This window comes from Bombus vosnesenskii, unplaced genomic scaffold (assembly GCF_011952255.1).
Source record: "Bombus vosnesenskii isolate JDL3184/JDL3185 unplaced genomic scaffold, Bvos_JDL3184-5_v1.1 scf7180000013913, whole genome shotgun sequence".
NCBI lineage: Eukaryota > Metazoa > Arthropoda > Insecta > Hymenoptera > Apidae > Bombus > Bombus vosnesenskii.
The window spans coordinates 302,277-315,004 of NW_022883279.1; the positions used below are offsets into that span (position 1 = coordinate 302,277).

Sequence of the window (12,728 nt, forward strand, 5' to 3'; positions counted from 1 at the left end):
TTGTAATAATATGAAATATTACCAAACATATTTCATAAAACTTAGGCATGAACATAACAATAAACTCAACATATAAAAATAATATTTGTCCTATTTGAATTTGTTTATCATTATTATAAAATTTCAGCATATATATTTTTATTTAAAAAAATTGATTGTTATAATTAATAAATTATTATAGAAATAGAATGGTGTACATACAATAGTACAAGATATTTACCAATATATATATAGATATACAAATCAATTTTTGACACTAGATCTACTGAGCTTTAATATGCACCTAAATATATATACTTCATTAAAATTAAAGTAATAAATAATGTAATATATGTAATATATGTATTTATGTCTCTATATAAGTAAAACATTTGCATATTTTTAGTAATTGCAAAAACAAAAAATCTGAAATAATCAGTTTGGTAGCCTTATACATTATATATATTATATATTGTATATATATAATTACCAATATATATATTGTATAAATAATATATATATTATAGTATAATAGTATTAATAAAAATCACGTATGTAAGATTTTGTACATACATACAAAAATAATAGGACAATTTCAAATAGGACAAACACTTTTATCATTTTTTTATTCCTTATTTTCATATCCTAATTTCTTCTCCTATGGAACATTTCAGTAGAATATTATGTTTCAGCATTTAAGACAGTTACTTGAATTCTATGATACTGAAACACCAGAAGGATAGAATCCAAAATTAGATCTTAATTGTTCTAACAAGACAAATGTAAGAATAGTCTGTGGAGCTAATCTGATAAATGCAGGTACATAGCCCTAAAATAAAATAATCAATATATTTTTAAACTCATATGCTTGAAATTTTATTTTATAAGAATACATTAATAGGAAGATTATTATTTGAATAAACACATTTAGATAAGACATATATAAATAAATTGAATTATATAATTAAGAAAATTATAATTACAACATAAATATGTTATTATACAAAATAGATTGAAAATGTAAAACTTAAGATACATAATCTTCCTTCTTAAGTAGATACATATGTAGTTTCTTTAGGAGATTAGATGTACATATGAATTATTTTCCTTTATATTTCAATAAAAACAAATATTCTGTTACGAATAAATAATTTGGCACTTTTAAATATATATTCTTATTGCATTGCAAATACATGCAAAGATAAAAATTAAATTCAAACAGATACAAACGTTTTCTACATTTTATATAATTGAGTCATGACTATGCATTTAATAAGAGTAAAACAACTATTATTAAACTATCTGAAACATTTATAACTAATTTCTTCTATAAATATATTCAATCAATGTCATTAATGTAAACTACATGTAAAGTAAAAAAAGATGTTTCATTTACAATGGAGAGTAATAATTTAATGGAACACTTTGTGATTAAAAAGTATATATGCCTATTGAATTAAGTGTACTATTTATATAGATTATTTAACTCCAAGCATTCAGTGATCAAAGGGTTAAGTAGAAAAAAAGAAAGATATAAATTACAGGAACTGTGCAAAGTTCTAAGGGTATACAAAATTACTTTAATTCTTAATTATTATGATGAATTTAAATGTCTAAATATAAACTTTCTGTCCAAATTAATTATTCTAAAAAATCCATAAAAAGCTTTCTCTAATTACTAATTTTAAAAGTTTATCTTTAATTTATCTCAAATATGTTTACTCAGACATACTATAACCTTCCCATTATTAGGATATTATGATATAGAAGTATCTAGGAAAAACTAATTCAATACATAAAAAGAAACTTACTTTAAAAAATGCAAATGGTCCAAGCTTAGCAGTATACAAAAATAGATCCATCAAATTCTATAAAACATTACATAAATAAATCTCTATTACTACGTTATTCACTTAATCTTACTTTTACAATTACCTTAAATTCTCCTGGGTTAGCATTCATTGCTCGTGTTTTTAAAACATCCAAAGGTTGTGTAAGAGTTGTAGCTACAGCACCCTTGTATAGGATTAAAACATTAACTGAGAATGATGAATGAGAATGCGTAAAATAATATGGTATGTATTGCTTACTACTATCTGCTACTATCTACTACTATCTATATAAATCTTGTGTTATTATATTAGTATCATTGTATAAAAGAACTGCAAGCCTGTATAAATATAATTTATATGAAATGTATTATTACATTTACATGAATTGTAATACATACATATATTTATATGAAATAGTATGAAATGATAATATAAATAATGTTTGTTATATAATATCTTTTTTTTTTAAAGTTCATGTAATAAAAAAAAATTGTTGTTTGAATTACACTATGTTTATGGTTCCTATTCTTTTTCAAATTTGAATATATTATTTAAATATACTTACTGCACATACACTTGACACAACATGAGTTATAGGATTATCTTTAAAATAACCACTTTGTAACAACATAATTTTAACTTGATCATAAAAGCTCAGTTGTCCAATTGTCATTAATGCAGCTCTTAATGTTGCTGTAGAGCATCCACTAAATAAATGACTTACTCCTTCTTGCTGAATTACACGTATTATTCCATCTAGAGCATGCTTATAACTATAATAAAATTTATTATTAAATAACAAAAGCAAAAGTAAATTAAGATAATAACTTAGACCCTTACTTTCGTCTTAGTTGTGGTGGAAGTTTTATATCATTTTGCATGCGTACATTAATTACATCTCCTGGTGTTCCAAGAATACCACCAGCTGCGCCAGAGAATCCAGCCAATAACAATTTTTGGTAAAATAATAATGATTGTCCAGATGTTTCAAATGTTTGTTTACCTACCTATATATATAAATATAATATTTCCAAATGAGAAGTATAGTGTAATAACTCAAATAGTAACATAGAAAAGTTAAATATACAATCAAATTATAAGAAAATAGATATTATAAGTAAATAATACATATAATGAGAATAAATTTACTTCATATGCTCCAAATCTCATTGTAGAATATGTAAGTTGACGAAGCAGAGAAGCACTTAATCCATTGTACAAAGCTAAAATTCCCTGATTTTGTATTATAGATGTAGTTAATCGTGCTATAGATAGCTTGCCTTCTTGTTGTGTTTGTAAGTGAACCTATAAATGTGTGGTGTGTAAATGAAATGCTATTGCATTTCAGTACATCACAAAATTTTTTTAGAATTATAAAGCTCACAATTTGCTTAACACGCTATTTGAAATTCAAAATATAATTAGTATATTTAATTGTTAATTATATAATTATAATCTTAAAAAAAGAGGAGTTGAAACTTATGTTATATTCATTTATGAATTTAGTAATAAAAATACCTTTAACAAATCTAAAGGATGGGTAACACAAGCAGCACCTGCAGAGGAAAGCCCACCAAAATACCACCGTGACACTTTTTTTGTTTTATCTGTCATGTTTTCTGTGTTTTATGCTTTCATAAAACAAGTAAAAATGAGACATTTGATAAATAATTAATAAATGAAACTACTTAAAATAAAATGTAATTAACACATGTACTTATTTTTACATTTTTACATATTGGTTTAGGATTACATATATGTATAAACTGTATGTATATGAATTATACATATATGCATACATAAATTAAAATGTCGTATATATATATCATACATAAATTAAGAAAGTGAATGATTAAACTATTAATAATTTTTGAAGTACTAAAATTAATTATTGACATATATATATAATATTAATGTGATATGTAATAAACTAATTATTTAATAGATATTAAAGCAATTATAATGTACATATACGTCATGTTTGTGCGCGCGCTCGCGTGATTTTTAGTTATATGTATATGCATATATACTTCTAGAAGAAAAAAATGATCATTTTAATTATAATATTTTTTAAACAATAAGTTAAATTGAGAATACAATTATTAGTTGATAAATTATTTAAGAAGTTTATATAAAAAGATTTACGCAAATTTTTAAATAAAAGTTGGAACATTTTTACAAAATTCACATATTCATAACTGATACATAGCGCCTAAAAATTGTTATAATTAAATAACTTATTATTAACAGACTTTAACATACAAATGGTAATTATTATACATAAATATAAGTGATAATTTAACATAATTATCTTCATAAAAATTTGAACATATATTTATATATATAAAATTCTTGAACATATATTTCGATTTCTCTCATAAATTTAAAATTTAAATGATTTCATTTAAGCGTTGTTACGAAACATGACATAAGCTATAGTTATACCGCATATACATGTGTGTCAAGTATGTTTAATCAGGATTCATTGATAATTAATTTTATTAGCGGTATATAAGTAGAACATCCGTATTACATCTGTGCACGCTTGTACATTCAATTTAATATAAACATATGATATCTTCAGTAAATTAAGTATAAAAAAGAACTTATTAATTATATCGTAAAGGTTTACCACATGAAGATTATTTTTTATTAATTTTTAATGATAAGAATTAAAAAATAATTATGGTGATCTTTTATAATCACTAACAAATCAAAGTAACAAAAAAATATAGATAAGATAAACACAAAAAATGAAGAAAAAAATGAATAATAGAGTATAATGTAAGGTAGCTACTTACTATAAATTGTATCATTAATAGAACTTTCAAGTTATTCTTGATTAGTAAGTATACCCGGCAATATCTAAACTCTGACTGACGTAATGTCCACAATCAGTTAACAGAGCTGGAAAGTTGGTGAACGCGCACGCATCAGCTGATAGCCACGTGTATACCACCTCCTTTCGAAACTGGAACTCCTTTTCATCGATACGCTTAGTTTTAAGAATGGTTATATTTCTCTTAGCAAAATTAATAATTATTTGCAAACAAGTGTTTGGACATTAGAAATTTTTTATATATGAATCTATATGTATATATATATACTATATACCCATATTTATATGAAATGTAAAAAAAAAGACTCGTATGAAAAAAATTGAGTATTTATATACATGTTGCAATTATTTTTCAAAAAAATGTACATTATAAGCGGCAGTATTCTATATATTATACATATATAATGTCGTTATTATTTGTTAGTTTTTAATCATCTTTTTGCATTTTCATATTATTTGATTAACGTTAGGATATTTTTATACGATTAAATTTTTATGGAGGTTTCTTTATTTATATTACTTTCCAACGATTTTTATGAACTTTTATATACAATTATTAATGTAACGATTCATTACATAATTTGCAGAAATACATTATTTGTACAAAGTTCATCAAGTATTGAAATAATAATATGCAAATATGTTTGTACAATTCTTGCAAATGTGTTATTGGAATATTATTAACTGCTATTAGTTAATTTGTAATTTATATGTACATTAATTCTAATATTAAATCACTAAAATTACAGTATGTTAAATATTAAAATTTATTTTTTGTATATTAATTCAATATAATGTATCAAAACTTCTTTAAAAACTCGCGCCGTTGGTCGTAACAAATCGATACCTAATCAGTTAGATCCCAGTCGACTCCAGTACCAATCGTGCTGAACACGGCAACGCCGATCTGTTTTGTTCCATTTTCAACTAGAGAGACAGCCGATCCTAGAGTCGGCTGTGGTTAGATCTCAAACTTAATTCAGCTCAATCTAACCTTAAATTCCTACTTCGTGCTGAAGGCTAGTCAGAAACATGTGCTTCATATTATTATAGAGTATTTCAATCTAATAAGATATGAAATTTATATTCTGATTTTATTACGCTATATATAAGAAATTACTAATTACTGAGTAAATTGGAATGCAATATTTATCGTATTCGACGGTGTTTAAATGTTACAGGCCTAACCAATAATTGTAATGTATGTCTGAAATCTGAAATGAAATATAATTGGAACTAATTTGGTCTGAAGATATAATAACATCAATTTGTTTTGTAGTTAATTTGTAAATCATTTGGAAATAGAATATTCTGTTATATTTGATATGAATTATGGCTAATATAATGGATTCAATATCGAACATACTTGGCATTGATAAAGTAAATATGGATGGAAAATTAATTTGCATAGAAGAACAACATGATAGTAATGCAAGCTTTTTATTGAGTTGTGTTATATTTAATGCATTAAAAAAGAATTATCGAATATGTTTTATATTATTTCATAATACAATGAATCATTATCATAATATGGGTGTGAAATTTGGTTATAATCTTATGTTATTGAAAGAAAAACATAAAGTTACAGTTATAGAACCAATGAAGTTTATTGTATCTAATATGGGATATACATGTGAACAAACAGCAAACAATATTATTCATGATATATTTTTAACTATTAAAAATGAGTATGACAAAATAGTACAAAACAATGAACCTGTTACTATTATAATTGATGATTTTAGTCATATTTATAATCTTGGATGTAATTTGAGAGAATCTACATATTATGTAAGATATTTAAGATCACTTGTTGAATATTACAACAAATCTCAACTTTGTATTATAACACACACCTATAAAGATGAGCCAAAAAATTCTGTTTCTAATATATTTGCATATGGGCTTAAACACATGGCGGATTTATTTGTTAAAATTGAGCCTCTAGAAACAGGATATTCTAGTGATGTATCTGGAAATATAACAATTAATTGGAAAATGGATGATATTAGAACAAAATATAATTGGTCTGAAGTAGCAAGATATATATATAAGTTATCAGATCGTCAAGTACAAATTTACACACCTGGTGCATCAGCTTTATTAGCATAAAGCAAGTTTTTTGGAAACTTATTTATAGTTCTATATGATATGCATATATACAGAAAAATAGTAATAAACCATTTTGTAAGTTTGCTATATATTTGTTTTACTTATATATTACTAAAAGAGATGATAGTACATATCTACTATCACTAAATTCTTAATCATTCATATTTTTTTAGATTCAATAAGTGGTACATAATTCTGAATTTTATTATAACTTTTTAAATTATAATTTCGTAATTTATAGTTACAAAATTGATCTTTGTGGTTTGTTTTTATTTATTAAAATAATTAGGAAAATGGCAATAGCAACAATAAAAATATCATATTTAAAAAATTGGAATGGAAACAGATGTAATTTTTAATAATGGATAAGTCCTCTATCATAATTATTTACAATTTGCAATTTGTGTATCATATTGTATCTTATAACATGCAACATGTCATCTGTACTTACATTATATACAATACTTGTATGTATGCAGTACAGTGTAAAATATATATTAATTTGTAGCAGAATTTATTTCATTTAATTTATAGGATAAATACGTCAGTAAGGAACAATTGAAAAAAAGATAGCATAAAAGAATAATTTAATATCTCTTTTTTTTAATTTTCTATAAATTAAGTTCTGTCTCCCGATTGTGATAGATTTAAATATAAATATTAAGGATTGATATCTATTGGATATTATCCAAGTTATAAATAAATGTATATGAATATATGCACAAATAACAGATTATATTCGCACAAAATTTATTCTACAACTTCTTCAACAATAAATTATATGTATATATGTATGCATGCATATACCTATGCACAGAATTTCATTATGATTTAATATATATCCATTCACTGCTATTATTGATACAATAAAGTTTAGGAAAAAGTATACAATGCAATTACATATGTTCAGAATTAGTTCAATTCTGAAATAAACAGTCCACTCTGTATACATACACATATATATGTGCATACGTACAAACATATTACAGATGATGTTTTATACTACACATACATAGTAGACGTAGATGTAGACGTTTAAAACAAGTCATCAAAATAATTTAAACATTTATGGAGATAGTAAAAGAAATGGTAAATAAAAATTGTTTGATATGGAATATGATGCCAAGACAAATATAATTACTCGTTATAAGATTTGAATTAAGAGTACAGAAAATTGATACTTCATAATTCATAATTAATACACTTTTTACTAGACCCTTTAATTGATTGAACTAAAATATTAAATGCATAAACGTTATTATATACACAATTATATGATTTGAAATGATAATTGTGGTCTATGGCTACATACAGTATAAATGTGAAAACGTGGTATTTTATTACAAGATTATGGTAGGCTTGAATTGCTTTTGACTTAATAATTTACTAATAATAAAACACATTACCAATTTGGTTCTAAGCTCCATATCAAACAACTTTAATGATTAGGTATATATCCCATTTTCAAAAGCTAAACATTTTGGTGATCTGTTTTAGCTACATTAACTGCATGACACAAGTTTTATAATTCCCTACTTCATAATACATTGCATAAATATTTACAGATATAATAATATGATTCTTTGAATAGCAGAGCAAAATGATATTATAATACTCTTAATTTTAATTACAAATAAACTAAATTGTGACATTTGTTGCAATTTGCTATTGGTTACCATTAGGGTGTTGTAAAATTAATGCAATTTGTATATAATTGTACAATTATACATATCGATAAAAAATAATTTTTTAGTTAATAAATTGTTCAGAAATACATTACCATCTGTGATAAGTACGTCATTTTTTCACGCTTAATGGTAAATATTAACAGTTTTTACATAGAAAAATCGTTAAAAAATACAACTAACATACAGTTTCTATTTTACATTTATAAAATAAGAATTAGGAGGTTAAATACATTAAATGCGGAAACGAATTATTCTATAAAAGCTAAAATGAGTTTTTATATAATAGTACTATTATTTTTACGTTGTATGGAATAGTTTATACATGACAACAAGATAGTAAAAATTACTAAAATATCCATTTATATTTTATGTGAATACGTCATAACAATAACAACACATAAAATGCGTATATATATTTAATACATTTTAGTATATTAATATACATAATATCAATGTTAATATATTATTGAATACTATTTGTTTTCATTTAATTTTATATATTCATTTTTGTATGAATGAAAAAAAATTTTTTCTCTGTTTTAAGAAGTAAAAATTATGAAATGTGTTTTGAACTCATTATAAATCCAAATTTGTTGCGTATTTTATTATAAAGTTTTAATATTGAAATTTATTTTAATATCTTTTGTTGTAAATCATCCTACTCAAGTGCGTTTACTTAATAAAAGCATGAAACTCTTATATAAGGTCTTTAATCAATTATGAAACTGATATTGAATTTGTAAATTTGTTTGCCAATAAGCGATTAAAATAACATTGTGCATTAATTTCACATCATCCTAATAAAGACTGGAAGTTCCACTTTGTAATGAATCCATTCTCGGTATGTACATTGTTGTGTTTCGCAGGATATGATTACTATTAAAAATAAATATTTTGAAGAAGCAGTTGGATTAATGTATAACTTATTGTCATACTAATTACAATATATAATAATATAATCAATTAACAAAGAAAAGTTTCCTATTAACTTCAAGCCATTTTTATTCACGCGTACATGTACCATTGTTTACGTATTTCATGCAATAACAAAATGTGATTTTTATCATTAAATATTGATTTCAATTTTGAGAATAATTGAGAATTTGCGAATTAAATATTTATATATCGAGATCCTTATTCGCCACTCTTTGTTTTGCCTATTTGTAAAAACGGGGTGGATTTGCATACGAATATTAATATCACTTTTCATATCCTATATACTTTACTAAGTCTTTGTTAAATCTGTCTTAATTTGCTAAATTTAAAAATTGAGAAGAAATTAGTAACTTTTGTTTCTAATATTTATGTCATTTCATTTTTTTAATTGTACTGACTTTTTTTCTCTTCTAAATTATAGACAAATATATCATTGATTAAATTATTTGGAGATGTCAAGAAGAATTAAACTATATATCACTTTATTATCATGTCAATATTAAATCATTCAATAAATATAAACCTAAATATTTGATTATGCGATAATAAAAAACTTTTAAAATGCATACATTCTTCTGTAACTTAATTATTTGGCGATAATTAAGTTAATTTCTTACAAAAAGCATTTCCAATAATCTTTTGATGTCTTGCACACTACTCACAGATCAAAAATCCACCCCGTAAAACTTATGTAACAAATATTCCAACGCTTATACGTTTACCGTATTTTTATCGTTTGGTGACTACCACTTTGTTGCAGTCGTGCTAGTTGTACCAACGTTTGCTCCAACGAAGGGATTTGTAGAGGCAGCTATATCCAACAAATAAATATTATAGTAATTAAACAACGTTTAAGAAAGATAAAAACGTAATTGTTCATACATTTATATAAAGATTCATCATCTACTAATATTTCAAATAAGAATGACAATGAAAGTGATGATAATGAATGACATATTTGAAGTACTTTTAATACCAAAATATTGTATCATATAATATTTCGTTGCACTCTGTGCTTAAATATCAATTAAGACTTATTTTTCAAGCTGTAAACAATTTAATTTTCATTAAAAATTCCTGACACACGCAATCTGCCCTGCGTCATTGTACAGATTCTGCCGAGCGCCAGAGGGTCAATCGTCCAGTAGGGCCCCTCAACTAAAGAACTTTCGAGATTACGAAAGTAGTCGAAAGTAATATCATTTTAGATATACGATTAATCATATTCAAATTACTATAAATGTAATACAGTATATAAAGGAACGTATTATAATAAAAGAACTTTCTATTCTACGAAGTAATATTTATGCAATTTGTTATTTACCAAAAGCTTACATTGTACAGGAGATTCTACGATATTCAGCTCTGCAAGATAATTTTTTAAAATCGTAGATAAATCGCTGCATTACGATCGATCTCCCTACTTACCAACATTCGCAAGGATTAGCTGTATAAGTCAAGACTTCTGTAGAACAGCTGACGAAAATTTTCTTCTCACTTGCATTTAATATTCCTTATTTTGATTTCTGCATTCAATAAGCCTGGTAGAAGCATTTGACGTAGCATATTCTATACATACTTGCCTTCTTGCCGAAAATCACAAGAAATCAAGTTAGTGATAATGGCTTTTTTTGTGTAATACGTCTTCGATAATACGATTCTGAATTATAGTGTAAAATTCGATTGCTTTTGTAACTTGAGAAATAAGTCTCAATCGACATATTTGCATATCACTTTTCGTGTTTGTTTTGGTGTATATAACATTTAACAAGGAGAAATAATAATGCACCATAATAAATAAAAAACAATATATTTAAATTAAACACCGATAGCAAAAAACAAAAGATTAGGTATTCTCTCTTTTTAATGACGAATAATTTTATTCCTTAACAAATAAGGATTAACACTTGGATAATAGGATAATAAAAGAGAAATATTTAACATTGTGCAGCTATATAATTATTTATATTAAATTGGCATATCTATTCAGTAATGGAGAGAGTCCTACAGCAACTATTTACATCAAATTATTCTTAAATTTACAATTACTTTTCAATATATGTATATAGGCACACACATATGTACATACATACAATTCTATACTTTTACTTAGCTTTATACTATTAATACTTACTTAAAATGCACATGCTTGCGTCAAATATTAATATTAGGCGTAGAAAAAGTTTTGTGCTGTTAATTATACATCTCATTGGTATCAAAATTACTAAAAATTTTTTCATGAATTGCCTTTTGTCATTTTTATTGTATTGTTAAAAAACATGTAAATACAACTACTACAAACAACATGTTTTATAGACATTGCATTATTTTTATATTATGACTGTTAAAGCGATTTGTTTTGCCTTCGGTAATAAGGTCTTAACATTTGCTAGATGTAAACAAAGAATATCGAAGATTTAATCTAACTCTTTCCATTCCAGGTAATATTACCTTTAGCTGTCATCCACGAAATAGCTTGTGATTACTAATGCCGAATTTAATAATCGTCGTTTAAAATCGACTTCTACGGATATAAAAGTGTTGAGTGTAGTTATTTAAATATTTAAGCATTTTTGGGTAGATACAGATTCAAAAACAGTCTATTATAATATTTATGAAAAAAGCACAAAATTATTTTCTGCACTTAATAACTACAATGATATAAATAAAATAAAATATCTTAAAATTAAGAAAATATTTACTGGAATAAAGCATAATATAACTATATCATTTATTGCTACATAAGAATACATGATACGTCCTGTGCAAGCATATACCTTGGTGTCATTGCTTGATGTTTAAAATACCGTAAAACTGAAGTTGGTAATACTGACACAAAGAATATGGGAACAAGAGCCCAATAGTTCATTGCATCAATTTGATGATTCAAAGAATAATACGTAGCAATTCGTTGAACAAAAATATGGATGAAATTGTATTAACGCCGATTTTTATATATGTTGTAGACATCGACATTTTGAATAGCTATTTCCTATATATATAACGAGTGACTTAGTTTTTTTATTATTTAGTTGAATGTTGCCTTTAACACTAAACCTACCGAGACTTCTTGTATACCTATATTGTATATGAAATAAATATACGATATATACGAAATATATATTGTACACATATTTTAAGAAAAATTGTATAGTTTGATGGCGATATGATAATGTTTAAATATGTGAAAGTTGTACAAAAGTTTAAAAACGGTTAAATTGACCGATAGTGGTAGGTTTAGTGTTAAGATCGCTGATCATCGTTTATAAATAGAAGATAAGTGGCAACCAATACTGACGCATACGCTGCCATAGGCACATAACTATAGGCAGAAATACATTG

At 24.7% G+C, this 12,728-nt stretch overlaps 3 protein-coding genes across 5 annotated transcripts in view; 1 reads left to right on the forward strand and 2 right to left on the reverse strand.

The window, feature by feature from the left end:
• Positions 1-532: 532 nt before the first annotated feature.
• LOC117239266 (mitochondrial dicarboxylate carrier) lies at positions 533-4,769 on the reverse strand. Its single transcript, XM_033504720.1, has 8 exons — positions 4,613-4,769; positions 3,330-3,442; positions 2,961-3,116; positions 2,652-2,818; positions 2,377-2,584; positions 1,915-1,995; positions 1,791-1,847; positions 533-808 (listed from the first exon to the last, which is right to left on the reverse strand). The coding sequence occupies exons 2-8, from the start codon at positions 3,423-3,425 to the stop codon at positions 695-697; spliced, it is 879 nt and encodes a 292-aa protein (XP_033360611.1). The 5' UTR covers positions 3,426-3,442; positions 4,613-4,769; the 3' UTR covers positions 533-694.
• Positions 4,770-5,535: 766 nt separating this feature from the next.
• LOC117239255 lies at positions 5,536-7,885 on the forward strand. 2 transcript variants are annotated; one of them, XM_033504702.1, is made up of 3 exons: positions 5,536-5,851; positions 5,930-6,837; positions 6,936-7,885. In XM_033504702.1, the coding sequence occupies exon 2, from the start codon at positions 5,983-5,985 to the stop codon at positions 6,760-6,762; it is 780 nt and encodes a 259-aa protein (XP_033360593.1). In that variant the 5' UTR covers positions 5,536-5,851; positions 5,930-5,982; the 3' UTR covers positions 6,763-6,837; positions 6,936-7,885. The 2 variants fall into 2 exon arrangements, with proteins under 2 accessions (XP_033360593.1, XP_033360592.1); XM_033504701.1 differs by lacking the exon at positions 5,536-5,851 and having other exon boundaries at positions 5,858-6,837.
• Positions 7,886-9,379: 1,494 nt separating this feature from the next.
• LOC117239256 (dnaJ homolog subfamily C member 5) overlaps positions 9,380-12,728 on the reverse strand; it is a 29,940-nt gene continuing 26,591 nt past the window's right edge. For both annotated transcript variants that reach the window (XM_033504703.1, XM_033504704.1), the window contains one exon: positions 9,380-10,197. In XM_033504703.1, the coding sequence (XP_033360594.1) occupies positions 10,130-10,197 (68 nt within the window). In that variant the 3' untranslated portion in view covers positions 9,380-10,129. The remainder of the gene's footprint in view (positions 10,198-12,728) is intronic.